The sequence below is a fragment of the Megalops cyprinoides genome, chromosome 5, assembly GCF_013368585.1.
Source record: "Megalops cyprinoides isolate fMegCyp1 chromosome 5, fMegCyp1.pri, whole genome shotgun sequence".
NCBI classification, from domain to species: domain Eukaryota; kingdom Metazoa; phylum Chordata; class Actinopteri; order Elopiformes; family Megalopidae; genus Megalops; species Megalops cyprinoides.
Genome location: NC_050587.1, coordinates 30,885,379 through 30,912,044, shown reverse-complemented (window position 1 = coordinate 30,912,044; position 26,666 = coordinate 30,885,379). Strand labels below are relative to the sequence as shown.

Below are 26,666 nucleotides of genomic sequence, written 5' to 3'. Positions count from 1 at the left end.
ACCTATTGTAGCATCGACACCATTCACACTATGCTTTTCAAAAATTCTGAGTTATAGGCTATAATTTGTTTTTTTTTTTTTTTCTTCGACTGCACAGGACATGCAAATTCTTCCAAAATAACGAAGCAACAGATGTCCAACACATCAATTAAAGTGTTGCTGTCGACAATTAAAACATATTTTGTATTGTTGTGAAAGACGAAATAAAAAGTATATATGAAACCTCTGTTTGGCTCCTTGCAATGTATCCTGATATACACTATTGTCATCACTGGGAAAGAGAGAGGGGAGCGATAGAAGCAGATGCGTAACCATATCGCCACCCAGCGGCTGCTAGCGGGAAAGTTAAGACCGAACTCTTTAAGTTTATTGAACTCCTTTGCATTCAAAGCCAATACAAATTTCCAGTTGCATTTCTGATATAATGGTGATTTGTGTATGTAGGATGGTTCTTTAATCGTTTATCAAAATTTAAACCAAACGACGATAAACGTACGCGTAACAACGTGCTTTTTCTATCGTCGCCCTTTGTCCATCGATTTCAGCTGATCTGAGTGCTTCTATTGCCACCGTGTGGCAAGTGCGTTTTCTTTCGTTTTCTGCGCGAACTTGTAGACTATACCAGCACATTTTTCAATTGTCCATGTTGTATTTTAGGTGGAAATCGTTTTGCACTTCCGCAGTACTTGCATGGAATCTCAAAATAACAAAATAACATATTGCATTGATACTTTTCGCCGGCGGTTCATGGCCACTCTTGACAGAGTGCTCAATAACAAAAATCAAGCGCGCCCACCTTTTCCGGTCATGCCATTCCGAAACGAGTTTCGTGAAAACACCTGAGTCTTTTTAATGTCCGCCGTGTGCACATACACACATTCATGTAGACAGAGACATAATTCTTTATTCACACACTATAACCTACAATATGATTCAAATTGTTTCTTTGTGCTGTGTTACAGATGAAATGCTCGAGGTTTCTCGGTGGGATATACAGCGTCCACTAAAACCATTACCTCTAAAACCTACAGATAGCGAGTCAAAGCTTCACCCTGTTACACATCCTGATATGAGCAATGCACGCTAACACTAACACCACACCTAAAAAAAGTCCATCATCTCAAACCACAACGCTGAAAGGAAGACATTAACCGACAAAACTGACCCACGTTTTCATGCCTTTAATGCTAGCAACACTTTAGTGAAGGGGGCCAAAGAACAAGGACAACATTAAGAAATCTTCGACTCAAAGGTATGGTTTTAATGTGATATTTTAAGCCACTGAGCACCTTTAAAATGGGCCTTGTGTAATATAGGGGAACTCACCCTGAGTGTTACAATTGTACATGGTGTGCCATTTGTCAAAATAATATCACTGAGATTACAAGAGGGCTCTTATAAAATATTAGTATTGGACTTTTTTTACTCAAAATAACAATTAATTACAGTTACATTTTGTTGCATTGAAATTTAAGGTAGACCCCATGGGGTTTTCTCCATATTTAATTTTAATATATAATTTATCTAGAGATGTTTACATAAAAAACAACTTGGCTTTATCGCTTAAAGAATTTTTGAGGCTGCAGAAAAACTTAATGTAAATATAAATTTGACTTGTGTGTGTGTGTGTGATATAGTCAAGTATGTCACATATAGTCAAAGATTTGGTAAATAACTTGGAGAAGTGTGTAAACATTTTACACAATTAAAGTCAAATTTATATTTACATTTAATTTTTCTGCAGCCTCAAAAATTCTTTAAGTGAAAAAGCCAGTTGTAAACATCTCTAGATAAACCGTAGGTTAAAAACACACTAGGTGTTTTTAACTATGATGGTCTTCAGAAAAGACGGTACACACACTAAAGCAATATGACAGAGCGACAGAAATTTTCTTCTTGGTACATCTTATTTTGGCAAATAAAATTGATAAATATGAACAGCAAAACAAAGAAATAGCGTCTAATACATGCATGTCATTTGTGTATATATACAGTTCCAGATGTATAAAGAAAATATGTCATCTAAAATTTTACTTGTAACACACATTTAACAATATAAGAATAAAATTGCATAGCTGAATGTGGAAATAAAATCTGCAGTATATTTTGGAATCTTACATATTTTATATTTCCTCTTTAAGAGTTTCTCCAAACACACATTGCTTCTTCGTGAACACAACTTCCTCACAGTAAAATAAAGAGTTTTGAAGACAATCATAGTTGAAAACACCTACAGCTGTAGATGCAGAACTTATTGAACTTCTGTGGAGGGCTCTGTTTTCCACCTGAAATCCATTTCTGTCATATCTGTTTCTAGTCTCTTCAACAGCGCCCTGACAAAAGAACATCCTCTCAGACATGGCTAACTGTACTGCTCTGGCCACATGTGACGGAAACTGCTGTCAGGTGACTGACTGGTGGAAGATTTTGGGGTCTGCAGCTGCAGCCTTTGTGGGACTAGGACTCTGTGTGGGTTTGGCCATTTGGTTGAGGAGCCACAGGTGCAGAGAGGAGATGCATATCTGCGAGGCTTCCAGCACACGAGGACGAGAGGCCGTGTACAGCGAAACCCCTTCTAATCAAACTGCATTCAAGCCATGCCCATCCCCTGCCATCCCTCCAAGAAATCTCGCTGGAGCTGCAAACTGCTACCCCTCTGTTGCTCACGGGACCTATGCTAGCGGGAACATCCAGAGGCCACCTTGCCGTGTCAGGGCATCGGATCAGCTGACCATCGAAACACTGGTTAGGCAAACAGAAACCAAACAGAGGCCGTTCACTCAGACCATGGCTTTGGGTCAGGTGACCAAACAGACAACGTTCACTCCGGCCACGGCTTCGGGTCAGGTGAGGAAACAGAGGCCGTTCACTCAGGCCACAGCTTTGGGTCAGGTGACCAAACAGGTGCCAATCAGTCAGGCCATGGCTTTGGGTCAGGTGACCAAACAGAGGCCGTTCACTCTGGCAACAGCTCCAAGCCAAAGCCACACAGCCCACGTTCTGCCAAGCAACAGCCAAAGGGATGAGCACACAGCTGTGCATGAGTCCATCTACGCCAATGACCCTTCTGGCTTATACTGCAACTACAACGGCATGATTTCTACAGGAAATGACCAGGATGATGCCTATATTTTTCCTGATGAGCAATTTCAATAGGTCTGAAGACAACTGATTCTGCTTCAGTTTCAATGGTGATCGTAGCCATTTTGGGCAGATACCAAAGAGCTGATTTACAAACAAGATACAACGATTCATCATGTTGGGCTGCATTTTAAATGAAAGTCTTCCTGATATATATATATATGTATATATATATATATATATATATATATATATATATATATATATATATATATATACACACACACTTATAAAATCGGAAGTGTGAGGAGGAGATGCATCTTACCCAAAGGCATTATCAGGTCTGGAGTTAAATGTGATCATATTATTGACCACCATTCTTTTTCATCATGCATGGATTTAAAACATTGCCAGCAAAACTCAATCTGCTAGACTTCATCTCAAGCTTTCAAATATTCTACTCGAAAGCACACAGATGATGGTATTTTGTTTTGACAATGTCACCTCTGTCATTTGGTGTTTTCTGTGATTTGGAGTCACAATATTTCCTTCAGCAAGAACTTACTTTGAAACATGAAATGAAACATTATTGGATCACAGTACAAAGGTAACCGTAGTTGACGGTTGTCAAAAAGAAGGCCTTGAAGCATAAATACAGAGCAGTTTTGACATCACTTTACCATGATGATAATGATAATGTTCTGACAGGTACCATTTGGTTTTAAGCAAAATACATACAGTACAGTAAGAAGCTTGCAGAAAAATATTAATTTTATTGAAATATGAACTTCACACAACACATTCTGTACACAGTGCTCAGCATCAGAAATGCACCACAGACCTGACACCTTTAAATGTGAAATCTTTGGATCTGAGTTCATGCGTTTGGAACCACACTGCTTGTTGCACGGCTTGGGCTTTACATCTGCAGGGACTGCGCTGTAGGCCTGCGGACGGTATCGACGTCATAGGCCCACACTTGGTCTAGCCCCGCCCCTGCGGAGCAGGTGTGGGGCCAACGAGGGAAGGGGAAGCGGCAGACGACCACACGCGCTTCTTGAGGAAGCTCCCTCAGGAGTTTCTCTTCCAGGACCTCCATCTGAGGACAGCAGTCAGAACATCATGAAAAGGTCACAAGATATGCATTGCTCCTGCTTGTCTTACACCAGGGCTGGTGTGATAGGCAAAGAAGCCAAAAAAAAAAAGATGGGAGGTCTGATGGGACATGATATCCAGAACTTGTACAGCATCCTCCACATCCTTAAGCTCTGGACTTCACATTATATCATCCTCTCTGGGAAACAACTGTTTTCTCTCGCACTTTGTCTTTTCCAGGAAAGCACATGACATGGCCTATCCAAATTAAACACGTTTTTCATGCTCCTTGTGTTGACTATCACAGAAATTGTTTCAATACCTCATTTTCCTTCAAAAGTTGTGACTTTAAATGTGGACACTTGTGCAAGTGCAACCAGTGCATCTGTAAAACTATGCAGATGATGTTTCATGCAGTAACTATGCATATGGACTATTCATATTTTAGATGGCTAACTTTCTAAATTTGTAAACAAAAGCAAACACAGAGGTTAATGCAGTGCCTTCACAGGAGGATGTCAGTGAGTCAAAGAATCATTCTCAGAGCAACCTCAGTCGATTCTTCACCTGAAATAAGAAATTGAACCAACATACTTGTAAAATCACACTTACACATTCACAGCTCACTGCAGAACTAAGCAGTTGTCCTGCTGTGGGAAACAAGAACCTGCACTGGTCTACAGCAAAGCCTTTTAACAGGAAATATCACCTCAAGGGTAATCACACAAACATCAGCACAACAGTGCATGAGAATGTGACCATCAAGATATAAAAATAAGTATTAGAGCGCTTTGGCTACGTGGTTGATTGCAATAATTCAATTCACAGACTGATTTCAGATTATTATTATCCAATCTTACAGCATGCTATACATTACATAATATAAACCGTATACAGAAAATATTGCTGCAACAACTATACAAACCACTGCACACAGCAACTGCACACTGGTGGAAAAACGTTACCCGTAGCCTACAGAAATACTATGTGTGTTTCATATGAGTGTTTAGATGATAAGCTACCCTGATATCATAACAGTCACTGGCAGCTGTGACTTACCACACTGGGAGCTAAAAATACAGTCACATTGTTGTATGCTGACAGATCAGTCTGTGAAAAGAGACATTACCACATTACCTCAACTCACAATGACAGATATACATTCATTTATGCTTATTGATTTTCTGGAGAATAACATAACATGACAAAATTAGTGTATGATAATACACTCACCATGTTATTAGCCAAAATGTGTTCTTCTGTATTCCACAACAGGAAACTACTTAAGCGTTACCATCTTGTGTTATGTTTCTGCTCTACATGTACCATATCTATGACTTATGTAAAAATAGCTCAAGTCTGAGACTCATGTTAAAGGTTTACTTTTGCATGCTTTAAAATAAAAGAGAAACATCTGGAGCTGTTTGTTCTTTATTATCTGTAGTTTACCAAGCAATCATCAGACAGACACCTTAGTGTTCTGTCTGGAAAAAAACAGGAGCATTTAAATTGAGATACCAAACATTTATAAATCTGTCTGGCAAAGGCCATCTGTTTGGAGCATGCATGGTTTGTCCATCCAGACTTTCTCCCTGGGTTTCATTTTCTGACACTTATAGTCCAGCAGAACTATTTAAACCTGAGGGAAGAAATTCCTGACTGTGCTTTAGAAACAGCCAATCCCGGGATGGCACACATCCTTTTCTGTGGAAGCAGGGACCTTTCAGCGAATGAACATGCTGTCATCTTCCATCTGTTTTGCTTGTTTGCCACTGGTGATGAGGCTGCCTGAAAACCCTGGCATTCTAACGTCACCTTCTCAGGTATACAGCAGATGCTGCTCCGTTTCAGAAGAGCACAGCCCAGGTCAGCCAAAGGGGTGTCTGCTATCTGCTCCACCAGAGCTCTTAATTACCCATTTGAACTAATTAGTTGTTTGCTTTAATTAGCCCAACCTTTCTCCTTTTGCTACTGAGATGTGAGAAATGTAAGAAGACGTGTAATACCTAATGTTTCGACCCTGTGGCTCTTCGTGAGAGGACTTGCACACCCTTGTTCAAGTCTAATGGCCTTTCAGAAAAGACAGCAAAAGCCCCATTCCCCTTTTGCAGGGTCGTTGAGGTCGCTTGTCTCTGTGTGCCTCTGACTGGTGTGCTTAGATGTGGTGATGTGCTGTGCTGTGGCTCACACCACAGCACAGACTCATGGGAAAAGGCCTGTGGGCACCTGCACTGCACTTAGCCCTGTTCTTACGGGGGGGTGAACATATCTGAAGATATCTACAATGCCATCTTGGTATTTTCTCAGAAAATGAAAAGAGGAAACAGAAATGATCTGTACGTAGATGACTGGCTTTTTTCATTAACCGTTTTAACATCCACCACACATTTAAAAAAAAGATATTCTGTGGTCCAACAGCAGATATTTTGAGCTGTCTTATAGACTGATGTCATGGCCAATATCCTCCTGTGGCACGGTGGGGAACTCAAGCAGAAGAAGAAAACACACCCATTAAATGTCACTTCTCACCTTCCAGAAGTCCTTGTTGACAAAATTTACATGAGCATATGGTATGCCCTTCCACCTGGCTTTGCCTCTGGAGTAAGCTCGCAGCATGGAGTTTATTTCAAAGCCGGTGCACTGGAAACCCAGGGAGCAGGCAGCAAAGACCTAAAAATGGTCATAGCTCTACAACATGCCACATCATGAGCCAGAAAAAATAGGAGCCATGTGGTCAAATGTTCATGAATAAAAAAAAGTCCCTGCACATCCTGTTTTCAGAGAACAGCCTTGCTAGCCAGATGTTCATCCTGGACAACATGTCTGGTGGCTTCACTCACCCAGTAAGTGAGAAAATGTGAACACATGGAAGGTGGACTGTTTGCTAAGCTAAATCACTTTGGATTAATAGTCATATTAAAAATACGGAAAGAACAGGTTTTTTGTCAATTAACATACAAGATTTCTCCACAAATATCTATATAATGAAGCCAGTTCAATTCAATTACTACATTTGTCCGTAAACGACTGATTACTTTTACTCACCAATCTCCCATCCCCTGATCCCAGGTCAGCCAGGCGTCCCTTACGTCCCTCAAGGAGTTTCATTACATTCTGAGTCTGTGCTGTGCTTGAAGGCATGTACGGTACCTGCAAAGCACCACCATCGTTCCTGTCACTGTGCATATTTCTACTCAACGGGTGCTGTTCCTGTCCACATATCTATGCGACAAGCATGAATACCTTTTGCATCCGCTTTAAACTACGCAGCTAAATTAAAACAATCAGCTTTCTGAATTTCTGAGGATTGTGGTACATTAATGGAAATTAATTCGGTGATTTCATATACACTGTTGGAACACCTGTGATTGACATTTATTATCAGAGAACAGCCTCTGTGCCCTTTAACACTGTTGACAAGGGCCTTTTCTTTAGCTATGTCTGTATCCCTCTTCCTGTTTAAACACAGAGTTTCATAATATAACTCAGCATAACGATCACATATAATAATGAAGAGACATAACTACAATCGTGTAGCTCAGGGGGGACCAACTGCAGGATGAAACCAGAATGTCACAATGGTGGTAAATATCATGGTGACAAATAATCTTATGCTGTGGCAGAAGCACCCAGGTGTGTTTTTAAATATACTTAAGATCTCAGACAAAATCAACAAGTTGCTCCTGTAAGCCAAACAATTATGACCTTAACAGAGGCATTTCGATCGCTCAGAAAATAACACTCCTACTTCAAAACACAAATAAAAAACACGAATCCCTTTAATGAGAGAAACAACCAAATGCTGTCAGCATTGTCAGCCACCCCCACTACCACCTCAACCACAGTTTGTTGTGCAACCTTAGCCTAAGCATGAATATCTATAAAAGCAACATCCACAAATAACACCCTTTGACCACAGGAAAAATGTCAGAATGCGAGACTAAAGACAACATCCTCAGAAGCAGAGGCTTCTACTCCTGCTCTAGGAGATCCATGGGTTCTGTGTGGTTCAGATTCCTTTCAGCCAGCAACCGATCACTACCTGGAGTGAGCTGAGCTGAGATTTGAGTTTCCACCCAGGCAGTGAGTCCAGATAAGTAATTAAGAAATTAGCTGGAATGAAGTCGAGAAACCCCTGGAACTCCACTGGAGACTACTGATCTGCAGTGATATGCAGATGCAACCAGCACAGGCTAATCATGAGAGGAAAAACAATCTAACTGCCAGTGATGTACCTTCAGTCTGAAGGGCACTTTCAGGAAGCCAGGAAGCATGAACATTGTCCACAGCCCATAGAAACCAGTGAAGACTGCCCAGGTTGACAGGGTGAGGATGCGGTTGTCCTGGCAACGATGCATGAACTTTGAGCTTCGATCCTGGAGGATGACCTCAATGGAATCCTCCATGCTGACTACGGCTGTGACCCAAGCAATAATATACCATTGGGATTACTGTGGAACCATAAAATCAAAATACATGACACAGGGGCATTTTATCATTTAAAAACTGTACAAGTTTGGAGTATACAATAGCTGTATAGATGCAGAATAGCAGTGTTCATAAAAACTTATAAACAATAAATTAATAACAACTCATCCACATTAAATTTATTAAGCGGCTCAAGACATGTTGGCAACATTTTCACAAGTCAGGGTCCACTGACACAAAATACTATTCCAAGTTGAGTTTAGACTCCGCACACATCTTTACAAGGGGACACTAATCCGTTTATGCAAAACAGTCAAAATTTATAATCTCAAAACGAATATAAGTACGCAAATATAAAGGCAGAATTGTTCGTATCTTTGCGTGTGCTAAAATAATTGTAACATCAAGAGAAAGGAATCTCGAATGATATTTATGCAATACATTTACTGAATATTTATAAAATTATGCATTACACCGTACTGTAACGTTTATTAATTAAAATGAACGTTTGGCGCTTACACGCAAGGGACGAAAAGCAACCGAGTACAGACGTGTCTTCTGTAATGCGAACAGACAACCCCCCTTTGAGCTATTTACCATTGCAAACTGCAATTCAGCTGCTTCACTCCCACCAGAGGTCGCTGTTTCCAAATTTCGTAATGTTTTCTAGAACAGTTCCGTATTCCACTGGATTTGAAAATGAATCTTGTTTTTCAAATATCTGCGCAACAAATTTAATATTGAAGGTGTTCAGATGTACAAAAATATTCTCGTTGCTAGGTTTTCTTTGCTATTGGGCATTTCATTTCATACGTGGGTACCTACGTAGCTAGACGTAGCACATTGTACCCAATATTAGCTACTTACTGTAGCCACCAAGCTGTAGCCTCTTAGCCTACTTTAGAGTGCAGTATAAAGGGAAAACTGCGCGAAAACTGAGAGGGGGTTACGAATTTTCAATACAAAGGTACAATTTATTTAATGTAAAGAGATTTTTTAACAAGCTAACTCCTTGCTAATACCATACCTGGCTTGACCTGTCCTACTGAAGAACCGTAAAGCGAAAGCTGACATTTCAATCCAATTGGAAGATACAGATTTAATCCCCGCCTCGTCACGCTTCTAGATCCAATCCAAATAATACGTGAGTTAACGGCAAGGACTACTCCTTCCGTGTTCTGCTGTGTATAATGAACAGATGGAAAATACGGCTTTAAGTAATTTGTTTTATGAGGCTGTGCGATGTACTCATAGAAAAAGACACAGGCTCAAAGAGAAATCATGAAACGGCTGATTAACTTCATTACGTTGGTATATAAATAGGGCTCTATTCTTCCGCAGTCGCTCTCAACCACAGTGACGGATTATGTGGCAGACGCCCTTATTCTTAGTGACAAAATATATACCATGGGCCTTGTTTGTACAGGTGAATGTTTACTGAGGCAATTTGCAATACCCTGCTCAGGGACAGCTATGAGCAGCTCTGCTGTGACAAGTTTAACTCATTTGTAGGCAGCAATATGGAACTTTAGAACTGGATGCACCTTACGTAATCATCCAATTTGATTGTCTGCCTAGGTGAGATAAGCAGTATGAATTCACACTGGGCTGTTTAACAACATAATTTAGTTCAACACAAATATTTTGTGTTTCAGACCTCAAAGTCAATTGCATTTTTTTCCAGGTGTTGCGTTGGGTGGAGTGTAACGGTCTGCAATTGTCAAAAGGGGGGTACTTTATGCCCGGTTTCTCCACAAAGTACAATTTAGACTATAATCTACACGCTTCATCTGTTTCTCTTGACGGTATTTGTCCTGAGGCATACTCATGCATTGTGCGATAGTGAATTATGTGCCTTTTTAAGCACGTATTTCAAGTACCTTTTGGACAATATTTTGTGCCAAAAAATAAAGATAAAGAAAAGGATACGGTGTGCAACTGCACAATCCACTATGGAAACACAAACATTTTAAAATCTGTATTATAATCTAAATGATATCTACTGGTGCAATCAAATTAAGCAGTGTTGTTATTCACATCATTGTTTTGCTTTACAGATGAACAGTCACCTACGTATTATATTGGAACTAGGTTTTGCTTACGTTTCCACATTACATTTTCTCTTCCTATATTTCGAAACGAATCAGGCATCGGTGTTCCGTCCGCTTGCACACTGAATTACACCAGCATGTCACCCCCTCTCATTCTTCGTCGCTGTTTGCCTTCCAGGCGCACGGCTGTCAAGCGGCGCTTGGGATGGACGCTGGGTTACTGACGTTCTGAACTGGCAGCTGAAATCGACCGCGGGAAGTTAATTTCTTTGGCAACCGTTGGTTGACTCGACCGATCTGATCACAAAAGGTGACTTTTCTTCCCTTTTCCTGTCTGAATAAATGGACTTGTATGGAAAGGTAGGTAATATGACGATGCTGATCAAATGAACAATTAAATAATGTAACACTAATATCGCCAATCTTTTGAAATGTGCACATATAAACCACCGCAGTTTTTTCAAATTTTTAAGCACACTAAATCATTTTCAGTATGATTACATTTGTTCGATACTTTCTCTCGGTTGGTTATGGTATTAAAATACAGAGACAGAAACATTTTGCATTGGCTTGGAGTTTTGGGATGCAGGGGACACTAATTATTTATACACCCTGAAGCCCACTAAAACGAATTAAAAACTCAATTTAAGATGATTTCAGGCATTTTATTTCTTATGGTCCAAATAATAAGCGATCTCGCCTGACAAGGTAAGTGCATTGCATGTCGGTAATGTAGTCTTATTCATTGCTGTAAAATTTGATCTTTGGTGTACCGCTTTGCGCTGAAAGACTACAACTCCCAGCATGTTACTTAAGATTTGCGCGTACTTCCGAACTCACGTGATCCCACGCCAGGGCGCGTTCTCGTCCGGCTTGTAAGAGGAGGACAGCTCTAGTGCTGATTTTCAGAGGGTTAAGGAGGCACTGGAAGAGCATCTTTCAAGTACCAACAGCGTTTCTGAATCAAACATTTATTGTACAGTGAAGCCAAAGGCAGCATGCGACAAGAAGCACCTATGCAGGTTGGTGTATGCATTTCTGTAGCGTTTTAGCTATGTAGTGATATATACTTTTATTCATTTTTAAAAGGAGCTTTGTAAAAATAATTTTGGTTTTTGAGAATAACGCCTTGGATAATATCGCCATCGGAAATACATTCCGCTTTTAATCAAATATTGGTAACTAAAGGCAGACGACAAATGCTTTCTATTATGAAGTAAATATAACTAATTAAAATATTAATAATAAGGAGTACACCTAGCACGCCGTTCGAGTAAGGGGCGTTATTTGTGAGAAACGCTTTTAACACCTCTTCATGCTGTCGACATATAACACAGTACGCTGTCGTTTTGGTATTGTATTTCGTTTTGTAGGGTATACGTTATATTCTACACGTTCTTTCAGCGTTTTAAATGAGCAAGTGAGGTCAGTCATATTGGTCGGTCAGCGCAGTTGATTTAAACAGATAAAGTTGTATTTTCATAATACCCACATACATCGCGCAAACTATTCCAACAAAAGAATAAGAACGCCGTAAGATGGGAACGCTTCGTAGCACTATTGTCCTTTTGATCACGGGAAAATATGCTGAAATTAATTAATCAAGGATTTATGTTTTTAATGTACTTCAGAAGAGGTTATGACGCCATTGTAGAACATTAAATTTTAAAGAACAGTAGTAATTATAATTGTGGTGGTAAAGCTATATGGACCCGGCCCCCGGAATGCTCTTTTACCTATGTAGTAAAAGTAAGGTTTTGCATTCATACGCGTTAAATGGTATTAATGGGACAAAGACTGTGCAAAAATAATCATAATTTGCATTTACATTTTGAATAACATGTATATAACAATTTAATTTACACAATCGGTAGTTTATGGAAGTTTTTTTTTTTTAACAATATCTTGTGCTGAGTACTGGAGTAAGCAGAGAGACACATCAGTGCTCCAGTGAATGTCCAGATTGTCAACTGAATGCATGACACAGAACAGAACATGCCACATTGTGATTCAAGCCTGGTTATAAAACATCAAGGGCACTGTCTTGCTCACCCTGCGGCACGTGTATCATCCGAGCTGGAAATTCATCCTTCTGATTGCTTGTCCATGTACTGCTGTTCTCTGTATCTGCACCGTCTGTGGACCGAATGACCACTAACACTCATGGGGTGGTGGTGCTGATTAGTGGCTTGGGCACTGGCCTCTGTACCCAAGGGCTGTCATTTCAAAAGCCTGCTTAGCGAGCAGCGCATTGCTTTTCAGTTGCTCCAGTAAAAATCCAGCTGCCTAAGCTGATTTCAGTATGAACAAGATGTTAAAGGAAAGCATTATAAATTCAGGCATCTAGCAAAATCTGATTCCTCAAAGATGGAAATATTTACTTGATTTATTAACGTGATTATGTTTCTTATTTTGGTCGTCAGTTTCTTATTTTGGGGTTTGTCATCCATGGAGAATGTAGCCACAATACATGACCAGGTCCTTATTTTCTCTTGATGTCAGCAGTATACGGTCATCCACCTTCATTCATAAAGAAATATCAAGCCAAGGGACTCTGGATGCTGCCCTGTTAGACTGGTTAGTTCATCCAAATGATCCAAAGTTTCTGTCCTTTACTTTCCCTTGTGCTGTGGTAATTTTAGGGTTATGAATGGCACCCAGAGATCACATGCAAGGAGGCAGATGTTCCATTGGCCAATAAGATCAGACCTGTGATGTCAAAACAGAGGAAAAAAACCCAGAGGGCAACCTGACATTGCCAGCAGCTCCATGGTATTGTCATTTCAAAGGCATATATAGGAAGTCAGTCCAGGCTTTTCAAGAGGAGAATTTTTTTGTTACCTGTCAAACCAGATAACGCAGGATGTTGGCTCCTTTGGTTTTTTGCATAGAAAGAAATGTACTGTAAGTCCCAGTAACACTGGAAAGGAGAACTGATTTCAAATTCCATACACAAATGTTGTATATATTCAATGCTTTTGATCAAAGACGATATTCTCATGCAAAATACCATCCAAAATGACAATGATTAAATATTACTTACTCTGGTTCAGTCACAACCACAGAGTTACTAGAATGGTCACGTTCATTAAAAGCAAGGCGTGAATGAGTGCAAGAGCATTGTGGACATAATGGACCATATGAAATCAGAACATTTGCACTTCTTTATCGAAGATGTGATTTTCAGAAACACCAGGCTGCTGTGTCCTGTGAGCATGTACATTCAGGGTGCCATATTGGAATGTTATGCAATCCACAGAGTGGCTATGCAAAAAAAAAAAAAAAAAAAAACTTTAGACCAGTCTAATGATTTTATATGCCAATATGTTCCACATGTCTATGCCCGGTATTGAGGCTAACAGTGAGGAGAAGAAGTTATTTATACTAGAATTCTTACCAATAAAATTGTCCCCATGGAGAAATCACATTTAAACATGGAGCATTTAAGTATTTTGTAACCATACAAAGATAATGTCTGTCCTTGATCTGAGAAATGTGTTTTTATATGTAGCATTTATGATTTTTATTGATTAAAATGATTAATTCAAGCTCTATTAATTAGATTATTTACAATGAGATAATTTATCTTTTTTAATATCCCCCTTTTTATTGAGGGGATGTGGCCAAACTTGGTCCACTTCAAAGTTATTTGCTGTCCTGTGCTAGATCTGTATTGTTTTAATATGGATCATGTCACTTGGCTTCCAAAATTACACTTAAAAACATCTTATATCTTACATGTTTAGCTACTTAAAAATTGAAAAGCAGATGTTCAATGCCTGTATAAAATTATACCTGCTCTCACAAAGACTGCAGACATTTTATAATGAAACACATAGCCAGTTTAGTTACCCAACATGTCATATTATACAATTTAACTGTGGTCTACAGCAATATGGAGTGTAATACTGTGAAATACCCTTTGAAAGAAATTTACTGTAATTCCTTGCACTCCTGATGTAATGTAAAGAATTTTAAATTACAAATCTCAGTGTTATACAGTATATATGTGATTTATAGAAATGTTTTCCATAGTAAAGCATAATTTTAATACATCCATATATGAATGTTTGAATACATCTCATTCATCAAACCTCTTCATTTCCAAAGCAAAGATATGAACTGAAAGTGCGACATGAATGGGGCTCGGTGTACGGAAAGGAAAAGTAGTTAGATCTCAGACTTTTACGGTGTGCTGTACGCATAGCCGTGGTTTTGATCTGAAAGCACTTTTTTGTCTGTCATTTTGCAGATGGCTGCTACACAGGATGGTAAATATGGCCAGAAGGAGAGCTCTGACCAGAACTTTGACTACATGTTCAAGCTGCTGATCATCGGGAACAGCAGTGTGGGGAAGACGTCCTTCCTTTTCCGCTATGCTGATGACTCCTTCACCTCCGCCTTTGTCAGCACCGTGGGTATCGATTTCAAAGTCAAAACCGTCTATAAGAATGATAAGAGGATCAAACTGCAGATATGGGTAAGTTATCATGCATGTTTTCTGTGACGCATTTTAAGCTCTGCTCTACTCTATAATGTCATAATAATGTATAATATGTTACTCAGTGTAGCCGCAGTGTTATGCAAAAAGTAAGGATTCGTTGCTGTCATGTGACAATGTTACCTCTGAATTCTTGGAATCTTATTTGCTTTGCTGAACGTCTCATATGAATTGCAGAAGTGTAGCCAGCATTTATGGAAACAAAAAATCAACAAAAGCAAACTGATGCACTTCAAGGGATCTACAACCAAGGGTCATGATCTTACACACACCATTAATAATGTTATCTATACAGTATATTAGTTACTGCTTTTACAGTTGAGTTAATTCCTCTCCATTAATAATGTTATCTATACAGTATATTAGTGACTGCTTTTACGGTTGAGTTAACTCCTAACCATGAATAAGTTTAATAATATTCATTTCAAACAGGATAGCAGTAAAGTATTGCAAAGTTTTGATGTATATTTAGTGGGAATACATGAAGAACATGAGTCATCATGACCTGAGTACAAGCAGTGGGAAAAGCTGTCTCTTAAAGAATATTACAAAAATACACGAAGAGAAGTTAACTGAGATAGCAAGTCACACATTTCTCATCGTAATCTGATAACATCTTTAAGGGGCTTTTGATCAAAAGTGATGAAAGCCATCGCAGAGCAAATCAAGTTGCTCTGCGATGGTATATATATATATATATATACTGTATATTCGTCTTTGCATGTGTGGTAAGGAAACCACCAACAGCATTTTTAGATATTTTCAACTCATTTTCAATGTTGCAAGTTGATAGTTGATTAGAAGCTTGAATGTATACCTGGGGCTATATGCAACTGTCAGAATGATGTATGGGAGTGAACTAGTGACCCTGGCCACTCCCCCCATAGGCGGGGAACCCCCCTCAATCAATAGTCATCCTGGACTCCAAAGCGTTTTCCTATGCTTAGATAAGCACAGTGCTCTTCTCATCAAGCTATTGATCAATCAATGAGAGAAAGAGAATTCTGTTGTGAAGCAAAGGGGCCTGGAAACAAAGATGGTGGTTCATTAGGAGGCTCAGCACTGAGATGAGGTGTGTTTGTGGTGGAGACGTGAAAGACATTGTAAATGCGCATTTTATTGTGCGATCTTATTGTGCTTTCTGACACCTGATGTTGTGTTCCGTTGGTTGCGCAGGTCTGATTCCAAGCCTGATTGAAAAAGCGGGTATAAGTAAAACAAAGGCAACAGTTATCTTGACTGGCTGATGAAAATGTATTGATTTGGGTTTGGATGTCTCCAGGAGGGTCAGGCTTTATTAATTAGCTGGAATGGGAAGTCAACAGAAAGCTAAAAACATATAAATTACGTCCAGAGAACTGCAGCAGTTGTCCATCTAGCCTCCATTTTTTACTGCCTAATCTTCCATCAGAGGTGCTGCTTTGTGCCAGACTCAATTGTCTGTTTATGCATTACATGATTAAATATTTGCATTGCACAGGAATTAAATGGAGCCTAGCAAGCTTAACCATTTTAATAATGACATGCCACTTCATATTGGTGGTAAATTCCAGTAGTATCAGATTGTTATTTACAGTCTTGATACTGCACTGCTGAGTTAAATCATTGTGGAAAGTCATATAACACAAATGTCAATCACATGATCCCTTCAGTTATTTTTATGTACCATCTGGATTGACACATTAGTAATTACTAAAGGGTAAGTTATCAAAACAGTATTAAGGTATAAATTAAGCTGGGATGCTCTTGTGCTCTTAAAGGGACACAGACACATTATAGTTTTGTATTCCAGCAGCCTCTCTAACATGTATTTCCTTGTATCATCAAATGTTAAAAGTCAAACCATGACAAGAATGGAGGCTTCTTAGCGAAACCAGGTTGCTACTGGAAGTGGTCTTAATGGGTAAGTAGAGTGACAAACCAGGGGTCAAGACTCCCTATGTTTTCTCACTGTCCCATGGCCCGTTTTCTTTGTGGTGTTAATCAGTCAAAGGAATCAGTCAAACAATCTATTTTTGCACTGAATGGTGAAATACTTTGTACCTTGAGCACATGGTCTCCTGTATTCCTTGATAATAATGAGTCCAGTTATATAACTCATATAATGTTTCATATAATTTATACGAAACATTAGAGGGGAGGAAAGTGGAACATTTCCTTTTGGCCCTCAAGTGACAACCCAAATAGAAACTTTAAGAGTAAATCGACTGTCTGTTTTGGCAGATAATAGAATTGAGAGGAAACACAAATCTGCAACAGATGCACACAATTCAATGTATTATTGACTATTAAGAGCTGAAGTAGAGGAAAGCAGGCACAGGACTCACTCTGGATAAGGGCTTCTGCTTTTACTGAAGCTTCATCTCCTTGTGTGGATCTGGAGTAAAACAGATGGGTGGTGGACCTTTTTTGTTTTTTTTTTTTCTTCCCACTAACTCTTTGTGATCACCACTTATACTACATTACACTTGTCTTTCCATGACCACCACTCACAGGAGCCCAGACAAGGAAAATGCAGCCCTTCAATACACCCGCATGCCAATGCCATGGATTGTCAGTGAAGCAGGTGCTAATTGGAGGATAGGCGCTGCTCCAATAATGTCACCTCAGCAACTTGCAGGTGCCTAACAAGCTACAGGGTGCCAAGAGCAGTATGACAAGGGAACTCTGGCCGACCTACCCACCCTTTTCCCTCGTGGAACAAAGCCAGTTTGTTCCTCCACTGAAAGCACCTGGTCATTGTCGAAAGATGACAGGGCCGGTTTTCGAACCCAGGCCGTGGGGCTCATCCTGTTTTTGAAGCGAGCGCCTTGCTGACTGAGCCATTGGGACGTGGATATGGGAATTTGATGGCATCTGTAAGAAAAAAAGGACAAGAGAGAAGGTCTGTATGTCCACATTTAGTAAAAGGTTGAGGATAGGTATGTGATAGCTTTACAGTACACAATTCAGCCTATGCTATAGACACAGCCGAACCGTGGCCGCATGGTTATGGATGAACAAGTGCATACTACTGGGAGAAATGTTTTGTAGCCATAAGACAAGAAAAATAAATGAGTTTTTAAACCTAGTTTTTAATATTAAGATAATGACTGCACATGACGAGGCAAGTCATTCCATAACCTGCAGCAAAACACATCTGTTTTTGCTTTTGAAATTTTGGGGACAAGCAGAAAGCCAACTGCCTGAGAGAATAACGCTATAGCAGGATTATCTGAAATAATGAGCTCTCTCAGGTATGATGGCGTTTGCCTACTTAGTACTTTTTCAGTGGAGAAATGCAGTGCAGAATTTTGAAGCCTCATCTGTATTTAAGAGGAATCTAGTGAAGAGAAGCTAGGACAGGTTGTATGGGTGGGTTTTTTGGTTTCAGTCAAAATTGTTCCAACAGCAATCCAAATAATGAACAAAATGCAGTCTGGGCTGCCAGACAGAAAACTATAGCAATAATCCAGTCATGCGGAGACAAGACATGCACAGGTTTTTCCTGCATTGAAACATTGGAAATATCTTAACTTTGCAATGTCTTCAAAAAGGTTTACTCTGGTTGTGTTTCTTGCCTGATACTCGAGAAATTAAGGTATAATAATACACAGATTTCTGACCTCTACTTTTGAAGTTGAAAAGCCATCCCAATTTAGTAAACCCTATTAGTAAACCCTATTATTTCATCACAACCTAGAGACGGAATTTATGTTTTTTTATAGTTTAGTAGCAATGCATTTATATTCAACCAATTCCATATGTCATTAAGTCATTGCTGGTAGAGCCTCCTCTAGATTAAATTGAATCACCTGTATAGCTGTGGAAAGTTACAACATATTTTCAAACAATTTCACTGAGGGATTGAGATGTACTGCACAGAAAGAAAAAGTAGAGGCCCAAGAACAGAACCCTGCAGGCACCATATTTAACTAGTAAGATAAGAGGAAATCTCTTTGATCTGCACACAGTGAAATCTTTCTGATAGGGATGATCTGAGTACAAGAATGCATCCTTTCAAAGCCGGCAGCGGTTTGTAGCATATTTAGATAAATTTGATGATCAGTGATGTCAAAATGCAGCTTTGAACTCTGAAAGGCCATTGCAGAATCATAACTATGGTCCCACTTTGTCACTCACAAGATGGCCATCTAGTTACCTCTACTTAGATCAGCTACAATAAATCTTTATCCTTTTCTATTGTAACTGAGGCAATGAGCAGCGTGGCAGCTGTATGGGATCCAGACAGGCTGGTGATGGATGAGAGGAGAGTTAATCCCCTCTCTATAAAGCACTTTGAGATCCATGGATGTAAGATGGTGTTGAAATTCAAGTCACTCTTTCTGAGAATTATCAATTTATTTGCATGTTATTGGACCGCATTTACCTTATATTTTCATCCTCTGCATTAAGTAAACAAAGATTAATCAATGTGCTCTTTTTGCAAGAAATGAACACACACATACACACGCACACACACACACACGGCATAATTTCATGGGGGCTGATATATTAGGGCAGGCTGTTATGATTTATCATCCACAGATGGTCAAAGTAAATCAACGGAGGCCTCGGATACAAAGAGCACTTCAGCAAAAAAGGAAATAAGGCAAAACATAAACACTGTGATGAGCAATTTATAACAGTAAAGTATTTATGTCACTGAAGTCAAGGCTAAATTAAAGTGAGGTGGCAAGTTTTGTCACAATAATCAATTTCACAGAATGGATGGAATAAACAAGTCGAGGAAAAGGTTAGCCTCCAAAGAGATGATTTACAAAGAATTTAGTGAGAACATTTTTTGTCCTTTCACCTATATCCTAAAATGGTCTGAGATATCTCAGGTGGAATTTAAACAAAATGTAAAGTTTCTCAGCCTGAATAGTTGATAGTGTCCAGTGATTCATTCTTTTCTCATTTGTGCTTTAAATAAAGTTACGATGTGACAGTTAATGCTTCCATGAGGACCCCTCATTTGCTTGCTCTACCCTGACTTAAAGCCAGTAAAGGGTAGTTCTGCAGCCCCCAGACTGAAAATAGAAAACACATCAGTACGTTAAAAAGTATCCTGCAGGTCAAAAACGAAACACAAATCCCTATTAATTTTGGATATGTTACATTAACAGTATTTAGAGGATATGTTACATTACATTAGAGGTATTTAGCAGACACTCGTCACCAGGGCAGCTTACATAGATTACAATTTGTACATGCAATCCATTTACAGCTGGATATTTACTGAGGCAGTTGTGGGTTAAGTACCTGGCCCAAAGGTACAGCAGCACTACCCGAGCAGGGAATCAAACCAGCAACCTTTTGGTTACAAGCCCTGCTCCTTATCCCTATGCTACACTGCTGCCCCGATGTAAAGCAATAAGCATCGAAATGAGGTGACACATTTTTCCTACAGCTTTCCTACAGCTGTGATGTCATCTTGAGTGTGAGTCATTCTAAATGCAGAATCCTGATGATCCTCAACAGTTCATTACTTTTGAGATCATCAGCCACAATGAGCTCTGTACAAAAGACTAAATGGCTACAGGTAGAGCTAATTTGCCCTAATAGAAAATGCAGCAGCTGATTGCTGTAATTTCACTCCACACTGGATCTGGATCTGCAGTTGAAGATGGTTCATACCGTGCCCCAAAGCAACACGACTTATTTGTTTAGCGGACACCTTTATCCAGCGTGATTTATTTGCTTTCTATTTACACACTGTGTTATTCATTGAAACACCTTGCTCTACCATAAAACAGAAGTGCACCACCAGGGACTCAAGTCTGTAACTAGTTCGGTTCCCTGAGCACTTTGTGACATCATTTTCAAGGGTGACACTCTGAGTCATTTCATTGAAATTACTTGCTTAATGATGTTCAGACGGCCTGTTGTGAAACAGCAAAGTGAATACGCATTACCCATATTGATGAATAGCACACTTCAGTAAAATGAAGTGTAAACCTTGCAAACAATTCCAATATGAAAACAATTTGTACAGATTGTCCGTGGTGTTTCATACCCAACCTTTGAAGCAATTTTTGAAATGTGCTTAAGATATGCATAAATGTGTATCATTTCGCTGAAAACTAAATGTTCCGAAAAGGGATAGCTTCAGAAAGGCTGAATAACCCTCCTCTGTGAAGTGTTCTGGGAAAAGCTGAAAGGTTGATAAAGGTTGCCTTGACCCATTAGCAACCAATTGTACATTGAAATGTGCCTGTGGATTGCATACTCTCTGAAGGCAGTTCAATAGGAAGGACCCTGAAGATGAAATCGAAGGATGTTTTTAGTTTTTCCTTATTGGTAACTCCTTCTAAAATTGCATTATTATATAGATTTTAACTCAAAAAGTGAAAACATAAAATGTATGTCTTTTGAATGGGCATGCTTGTATTTTCTGCCTTGGCAATGTAGGAAAGGAAGATGAAACCTAATATATGAATTACAGCTGAGAAGAACATCCTGGGGTTTTTTTGTCTTGCTGTTTGGAAATTGCAGACTTTCTGATCTGGGGGACTGTGCTGGACTTAGAAAATAAATCTGCTGGAGAAAGAATTAAATATCAATCAAATCAGCAGGTCATTATTAATTTACCATTTTTCAATTACATATGATGAATAATGAAAGTTCAATTTCAGCCTTGTTGGAAAGTGCCCCAACATAAACAGCTGCAGTCCCACCCCCAAGGGAGAGTTTTGTCCCCAGGCAGGAGCCAATCAATGCTTTAGCATAAATATCATCCACTGCTGTCTGTAACAGTAGACTAATTGACTGAAACCATAGAAATAAGCCTTGAGCGACTGTACAGGCAAGTGCCAAGGTCAGTAGCGGGAAGTCACACAATAGTGCCCTGTTAGATTTAATTTTTGGGAAGAGGTTCGGGCATTCCACATTGGCTGTAATATGAATTTGAGGAAATGGTATTTGATATCTTGAGCAATTACAAACAGATTACCTTTCTTTTTGAGCTACAACCAATTAATTATTTAATTTAGAAACACTGATTATCCATCCGCACAGTGCAAATGTAGCGTGATGCAAAACGACAAGTACAACTACAATACAGAGAACCACAAATAGTATGGTAAAATGTAATAGAGTTATTACAAATCATTTAACTTTAATTAATGTAATCTCATCAGTAGCTCCTGATGTAAAATTTTGACAGAAATACTTAAAGCTGGATTTAACAGCTTGTGAAAAAAAAAGGAGATCGACCCTACCAGAGGACTCACAACAGAAATATGTACAAGGAGATACAAAGAGAAATGGACAATGTTACCACGAGAGGCCCTTGGGGAACAGAGCGATAAGAAATCCAGCCAAGGATATTGATTTGTGCAAGTCAGAGGGTTGAAGGGACATATATTATTATTTTGCGGCTCTTGGGTTGCTGCGTCATCCCCGTTTTATCTCTAGGCAGCACTGCTGTAAAGCATTCCTCATACCTCTCTATCTGCCTTTCATCTTTCATTGTTTGGCTCCAGCCGCATGACTGCCTCATCTCTGTGTGAAACATCTGTCCATTTTCCAGTCGGTGTTTGTTACTGTAAGGTTTTTGCGTGCGTTGGCTTCCCTTTCTCTGGAGCATTTGATTTCCCATTTCCGAGTCATGGCCTTAAATGTGCATTTGAGTTTTTCAGGCTGCGCCTTTTAACACGTTCTCGGCTGCTACATCCAGCACAAAAGAGCGCTCCGTGGTGGTTTGTTTCACTCCACAACTGTGTTCAGCTCTGCCTCCATTCAGGGTTCTGAATCGTGGCCTTGATTGTGAGACGCAAAGTCAATTTCAGATCGGGAAAATATGTGTCAATCATTATAATGAGCCACTCTTTATAATCAAACATTTTTTTTTCCAAGATCTGGCATTTAAATTCCTATTCCAAGGGCCTATTTTTAAACCAGTAGCTCAACAAAATCTAAATTGTAATTGCCTAATTATTGGTCTTTGAGACTGTAGAATCTTGCACACATTTTGAGCATGATGAAAGCTTCCGGTTTGGTCCCAGCTGTCATGATTCAGTGGATAATTGAACATGCACTTAGCTTGATGATGTTCTTCCTGAAGCCTTTCTAGACACGTCAGCAACTGAGTATTAAAATTCACTAACATATATTTTGCTGCCACATTATTGTGAACAGTAGGGAGCTTCTAACTTCAAGCATGAAAGCAATAGGTGGCAGGTTGTTCCTGACGTGTTTCAGTGGAAGAGAAATTGCTGAATTCTATGGAGTCCTCTGTTTGAAGATGTTACTCAGTAATTGTGTAAATGGATTTAATTAGAGAGGGATCAGCAGGGTATCAGGTTACAGACTCTTCTTTATTAATGGAACCATACTGCAGTTTTTGTAACGTGTCGTGATGAATGTAGGACATTATTGCTGCCTGATGCTCGTCCTAAATAATGAATCACGCGTGGCTACATTGTGCGCAGGGCTTATGACTTTGTACTTGCGTTTAACTTAGCCACATCTTCCAGCTCAGCATCAGCAGAACATTACCTACATCCATGACATGGCCCCAAGTCAGGTGAAAAAGGTATCCTTTTGACAAAACCAGTGAGAGACAAAATGGATCGCTTGTTGTGCATTCATCGGATAGAGGGCTGTTGGCTGGCTGCCAGGGGCCCGCCCAAATGTGATTTACAAGCCTCGTACTGTAGCTGGAAGAGCCTGCCGGAAAGGGTGGCATGACTATTCATCGTGTGCTATTTTTATACGTGGCTGTCCTACTACAAAGCCTGTTGGGAGGAACAGCAGAGGAGGAGAGAGCCAGCCCTGCCCTCTCTCCATCTTTGTTCTCAATTCATTTACTGGAAGCTCAGCACAACCTGGACTGCATGCTGTTTTCTCCTGTTTTTCCATTGCAGCGCAGGCCAACAGTCCGATTGCATTTGCTAGAGTAGATATTTTACGCTTAATGAGTGAACAACAGGGGGCTCTGTTCAAATTGCCTGGTTGTACAGGCAAACAGACCGTAGAGCTCGCTTGTGAGGAATGAAGACAGATTAGAGGCCAAGGTACAGAAGAAGGAAGCTGTTGTATCTGTAGTCTTCCAGTCTTAACTGAAGTTCGAAATTCAAAATGCTACCTTGTTTTCTGTATAGACAAGGAAGCTCCGCTGAGAGCTTAACACTGAAAGAACACTTAAAGAGTGCATGTATACATGTTTATGCCTGTGTGGATGCACCTGGGCTTCCACGTGTGTATTTCTGTATGTGTATATTTCTGTATGTGCGTGTGCCATTCGCAGTCAACAGGCTCATCGGAATTTGATTACTTGTGCCTAAAATAGCAGGAATTAACACGCAATGCTGGGAAAAGCCAGGAAGCTGTCAAGATGTTGAAATTCTCTGACATTATCTCTCTGAGAGGATATGTTCCTGAGAAGGGACAGATGATTTTAACACCCTTTCCACCGTGTGAAAGCCTGGCTCATTCAGGCCCAGCCTGCGGATGAAATGACTGCGGCCGCGCTGACTTGGTCACTGCAAATAAAATTCTGCTGTGACACGGTGCGCCGAGATGCCATGCTGCCGTATGCTTTACGCATGGTTACCCTGTCTGGCCAGAGGACTCTCAGTCTTCTCCTCGGAGAGGGTTGGCAAAATTCAAGAGGCGTTGGACACAGGGCTGGAAGAGTCCTCACTAGGATTTTAGTGGAGGAGTGGCATAACAAAACTGAATTAGTCTAGCATCTTCCAGGTCATGGCTCCGCAAGAGAATTAGATTCTCTAATTCTCTCGCAATTTAGTAAGATGGTTACCATGAAAGGCAAACCTGCCTCTGTGTTTAACAGGTACAGCATTGTATTATTATAGAGGTATTTGGAGCAACAAAACAAGCTCACCCCTTGAATAAACTCCATAATAAATGTAGTGAGTTATCTCACGCTCACTTAGGAAGGCAGTCATCTCAGTGTTAGCTGGTAGATTACATGAAGAGACAACAAGAGATACATAAAGAGCATAAAGTAATGAAATAGCTGAAAATATCATTACACAAGTGCTGGCTCCAGTGTCTTTATCTACCATTTGGATATTCATTGTGCTTGCCTGAAAGAAATAAAATTGCATTGTATTACATGTAGTTCCTGCAGCAAAACAGTATTTTGGGAAGACAACATTTTAGCATATTGAAGGTAATGCTGGCTGGTAAATGCTGGCTGGCAGATTCGGTGACATAATAAATACAGCATTAAAGGTAAAGTTAATGGCAATGTCAGGTTAGGATAAGCCTAAGGCCAGTCAAGGCTCAAGGCAGAGATGCCCAGAAAACCTGTGAGACTATGAGTATGTGTCTATGTATGTGACGGTGAGGGTATGTATCTGTAACTATATGTGTGTGAGAAGGAGGAAGGAGGGAGAAAGTATGTTTGCTTGTGTGTGTGTGTGCACACACGTGTGCTCCTGCATGCGTGTGTGTATGCAGTATATATGTGCATTTGAGAGCTGATTGTTTAGTTTCTGCTGGGCTGTGGAAGCAGCCATCGGCTAACTGACACAGAGAAGGCGTGCTGTTGGCCAGCCAGCACAAGGGCACACATGCTAATGATATTTCTGCTGTTTGACCTTCTCTGTACCATCATGCATTTCATCTAACAGCCCAGTGCATCCCCATCACCCATTCTTAGAGCTGTAGAGTAGACAGAGAGATGATCAATGCGCTCCTGCTAAGACCAACATGCAGCATATTTAATGTGACATGGCCTCTCGCTGACTGTGGCAGTGCTGTGGTTGATCAGCGAGGGCAAAGTGTCATAAATAAGGGACGACCTGCAGGCACGGCACTTGTGCTGCCATCAGGACTGTGAGAGGCTTCCATGGTAACTGTGTGTAATGACAATCAGAAAAGATGAATCTGTAAATCCAGTGCTGTGTTAACTGAGAAAAATAATATATCATCATCCATGCTGCCACTATCTGCCGTAATTCTTCCAGCTCTAAGTAGCACCTTATTGGATGAGAGCAACCAATTTAGAACTTGGCATGAGATCCAGAAGTTCGTGTCTGTGTTCCACTGAGGAGCAGCACAGAAGATCGTTTCTCAGCCATCATAACAAATGCCTTGGTGCATTACATTTAACTATTCATGTAATTAGTGATATTCGGAACAAAATGAAGATGTTTTCCCCAACGGAACCAGAAACCTAAGTGAATAATGCAGTTACTAAATATGAGAGAACACTCACTCGAAATCCCTGACAAACTCACAGGAGTCTAGCTTGTCAGCTTATCAATAAGGCAGATAAAAAGCTTAGACAGAACCAACACATGCGGTTCACTTAATGGGAAATTGTTGTGATTAATTGGAAAGATGTTCAGATTTCTGTTTCACTAATCAAAAGCTATAAAGAGAGCCCTTAATTGAAGATCTACTGGCCTTTCAAGAGTTCAGTGAGGAAAATATTATGACATGCAAATTTCTCCTTCATCCTGGAGAGGCTTTCAGATTGTGTGGGTGATTAAGTAGACACTTGCTTTTATGAAAACCAAAGTTCAAAAAAAGGTTGTTTTCAGACAGCCAACTAG

General features: G+C 39.9%; 2 protein-coding genes across 6 annotated transcripts in view; one reads left to right on the top strand and one right to left on the bottom strand.

The window, feature by feature from the left end:
• Window positions 1-3,932: 3,932 nt before the first annotated feature.
• LOC118777829 (adenine nucleotide translocase lysine N-methyltransferase-like) lies at window positions 3,933-9,699 on the bottom strand. 3 transcript variants are annotated; one of them, XM_036529030.1, is made up of 6 exons: window positions 9,632-9,699; window positions 8,412-8,593; window positions 7,222-7,326; window positions 6,706-6,846; window positions 5,236-5,286; window positions 3,933-4,180 (listed from the first exon to the last, which is right to left on the bottom strand). In XM_036529030.1, exons 2-6 carry the CDS (start codon window positions 8,580-8,582, stop codon window positions 4,001-4,003), a joined length of 648 nt encoding a protein of 215 aa, XP_036384923.1. In that variant the 5' UTR covers window positions 8,583-8,593; window positions 9,632-9,699; the 3' UTR covers window positions 3,933-4,000. The 3 variants fall into 3 exon arrangements, with proteins under 3 accessions (XP_036384923.1, XP_036384921.1, XP_036384922.1); XM_036529028.1 differs by having other exon boundaries at window positions 8,412-8,627; window positions 9,632-9,689; XM_036529029.1 differs by lacking the exon at window positions 9,632-9,699 and adding an exon at window positions 9,202-9,215.
• Window positions 9,700-10,877: 1,178 nt separating this feature from the next.
• LOC118777830 (ras-related protein Rab-3C-like) overlaps window positions 10,878-26,666 on the top strand; it is a 40,259-nt gene continuing 24,470 nt past the window's right edge. Inside the window, exons 1-2 of one of the 3 annotated variants that reach the window (XM_036529033.1) lie at window positions 10,878-10,965; window positions 14,908-15,135. In XM_036529033.1, coding sequence (XP_036384926.1) covers window positions 14,908-15,135 — 228 coding nt within the window. In that variant the 5' untranslated portion in view covers window positions 10,878-10,965. Of the gene's footprint in view, window positions 11,016-11,579; window positions 11,678-14,907; window positions 15,136-26,666 lie in introns of those variants that run through there. The other 2 variants (XM_036529032.1, XM_036529031.1) reach the window with 2 other exon arrangements.

Bases quoted from the DNA above. Each gene is read 5' to 3' on its own strand.
- LOC118777829 (XM_036529030.1), bottom strand. From the start codon at position 8,582: ATGGAGGATTCCATTGAGGTCATCCTCCAGGATCGAAGCTCAAAGTTC. The intron at 6,847-7,221 runs GTGAGTAAAAGT...GACCATTTTTAG, and splicing joins GATCAGGGGATGGGAGATTG to GTCTTTGCTGCCTGCTCCCT. The intron at 4,181-5,235 runs GTAAGTCACAGC...TGCTGTCCTCAG, and splicing joins TATTTTTAGCTCCCAGTGTG to ATGGAGGTCCTGGAAGAGAA.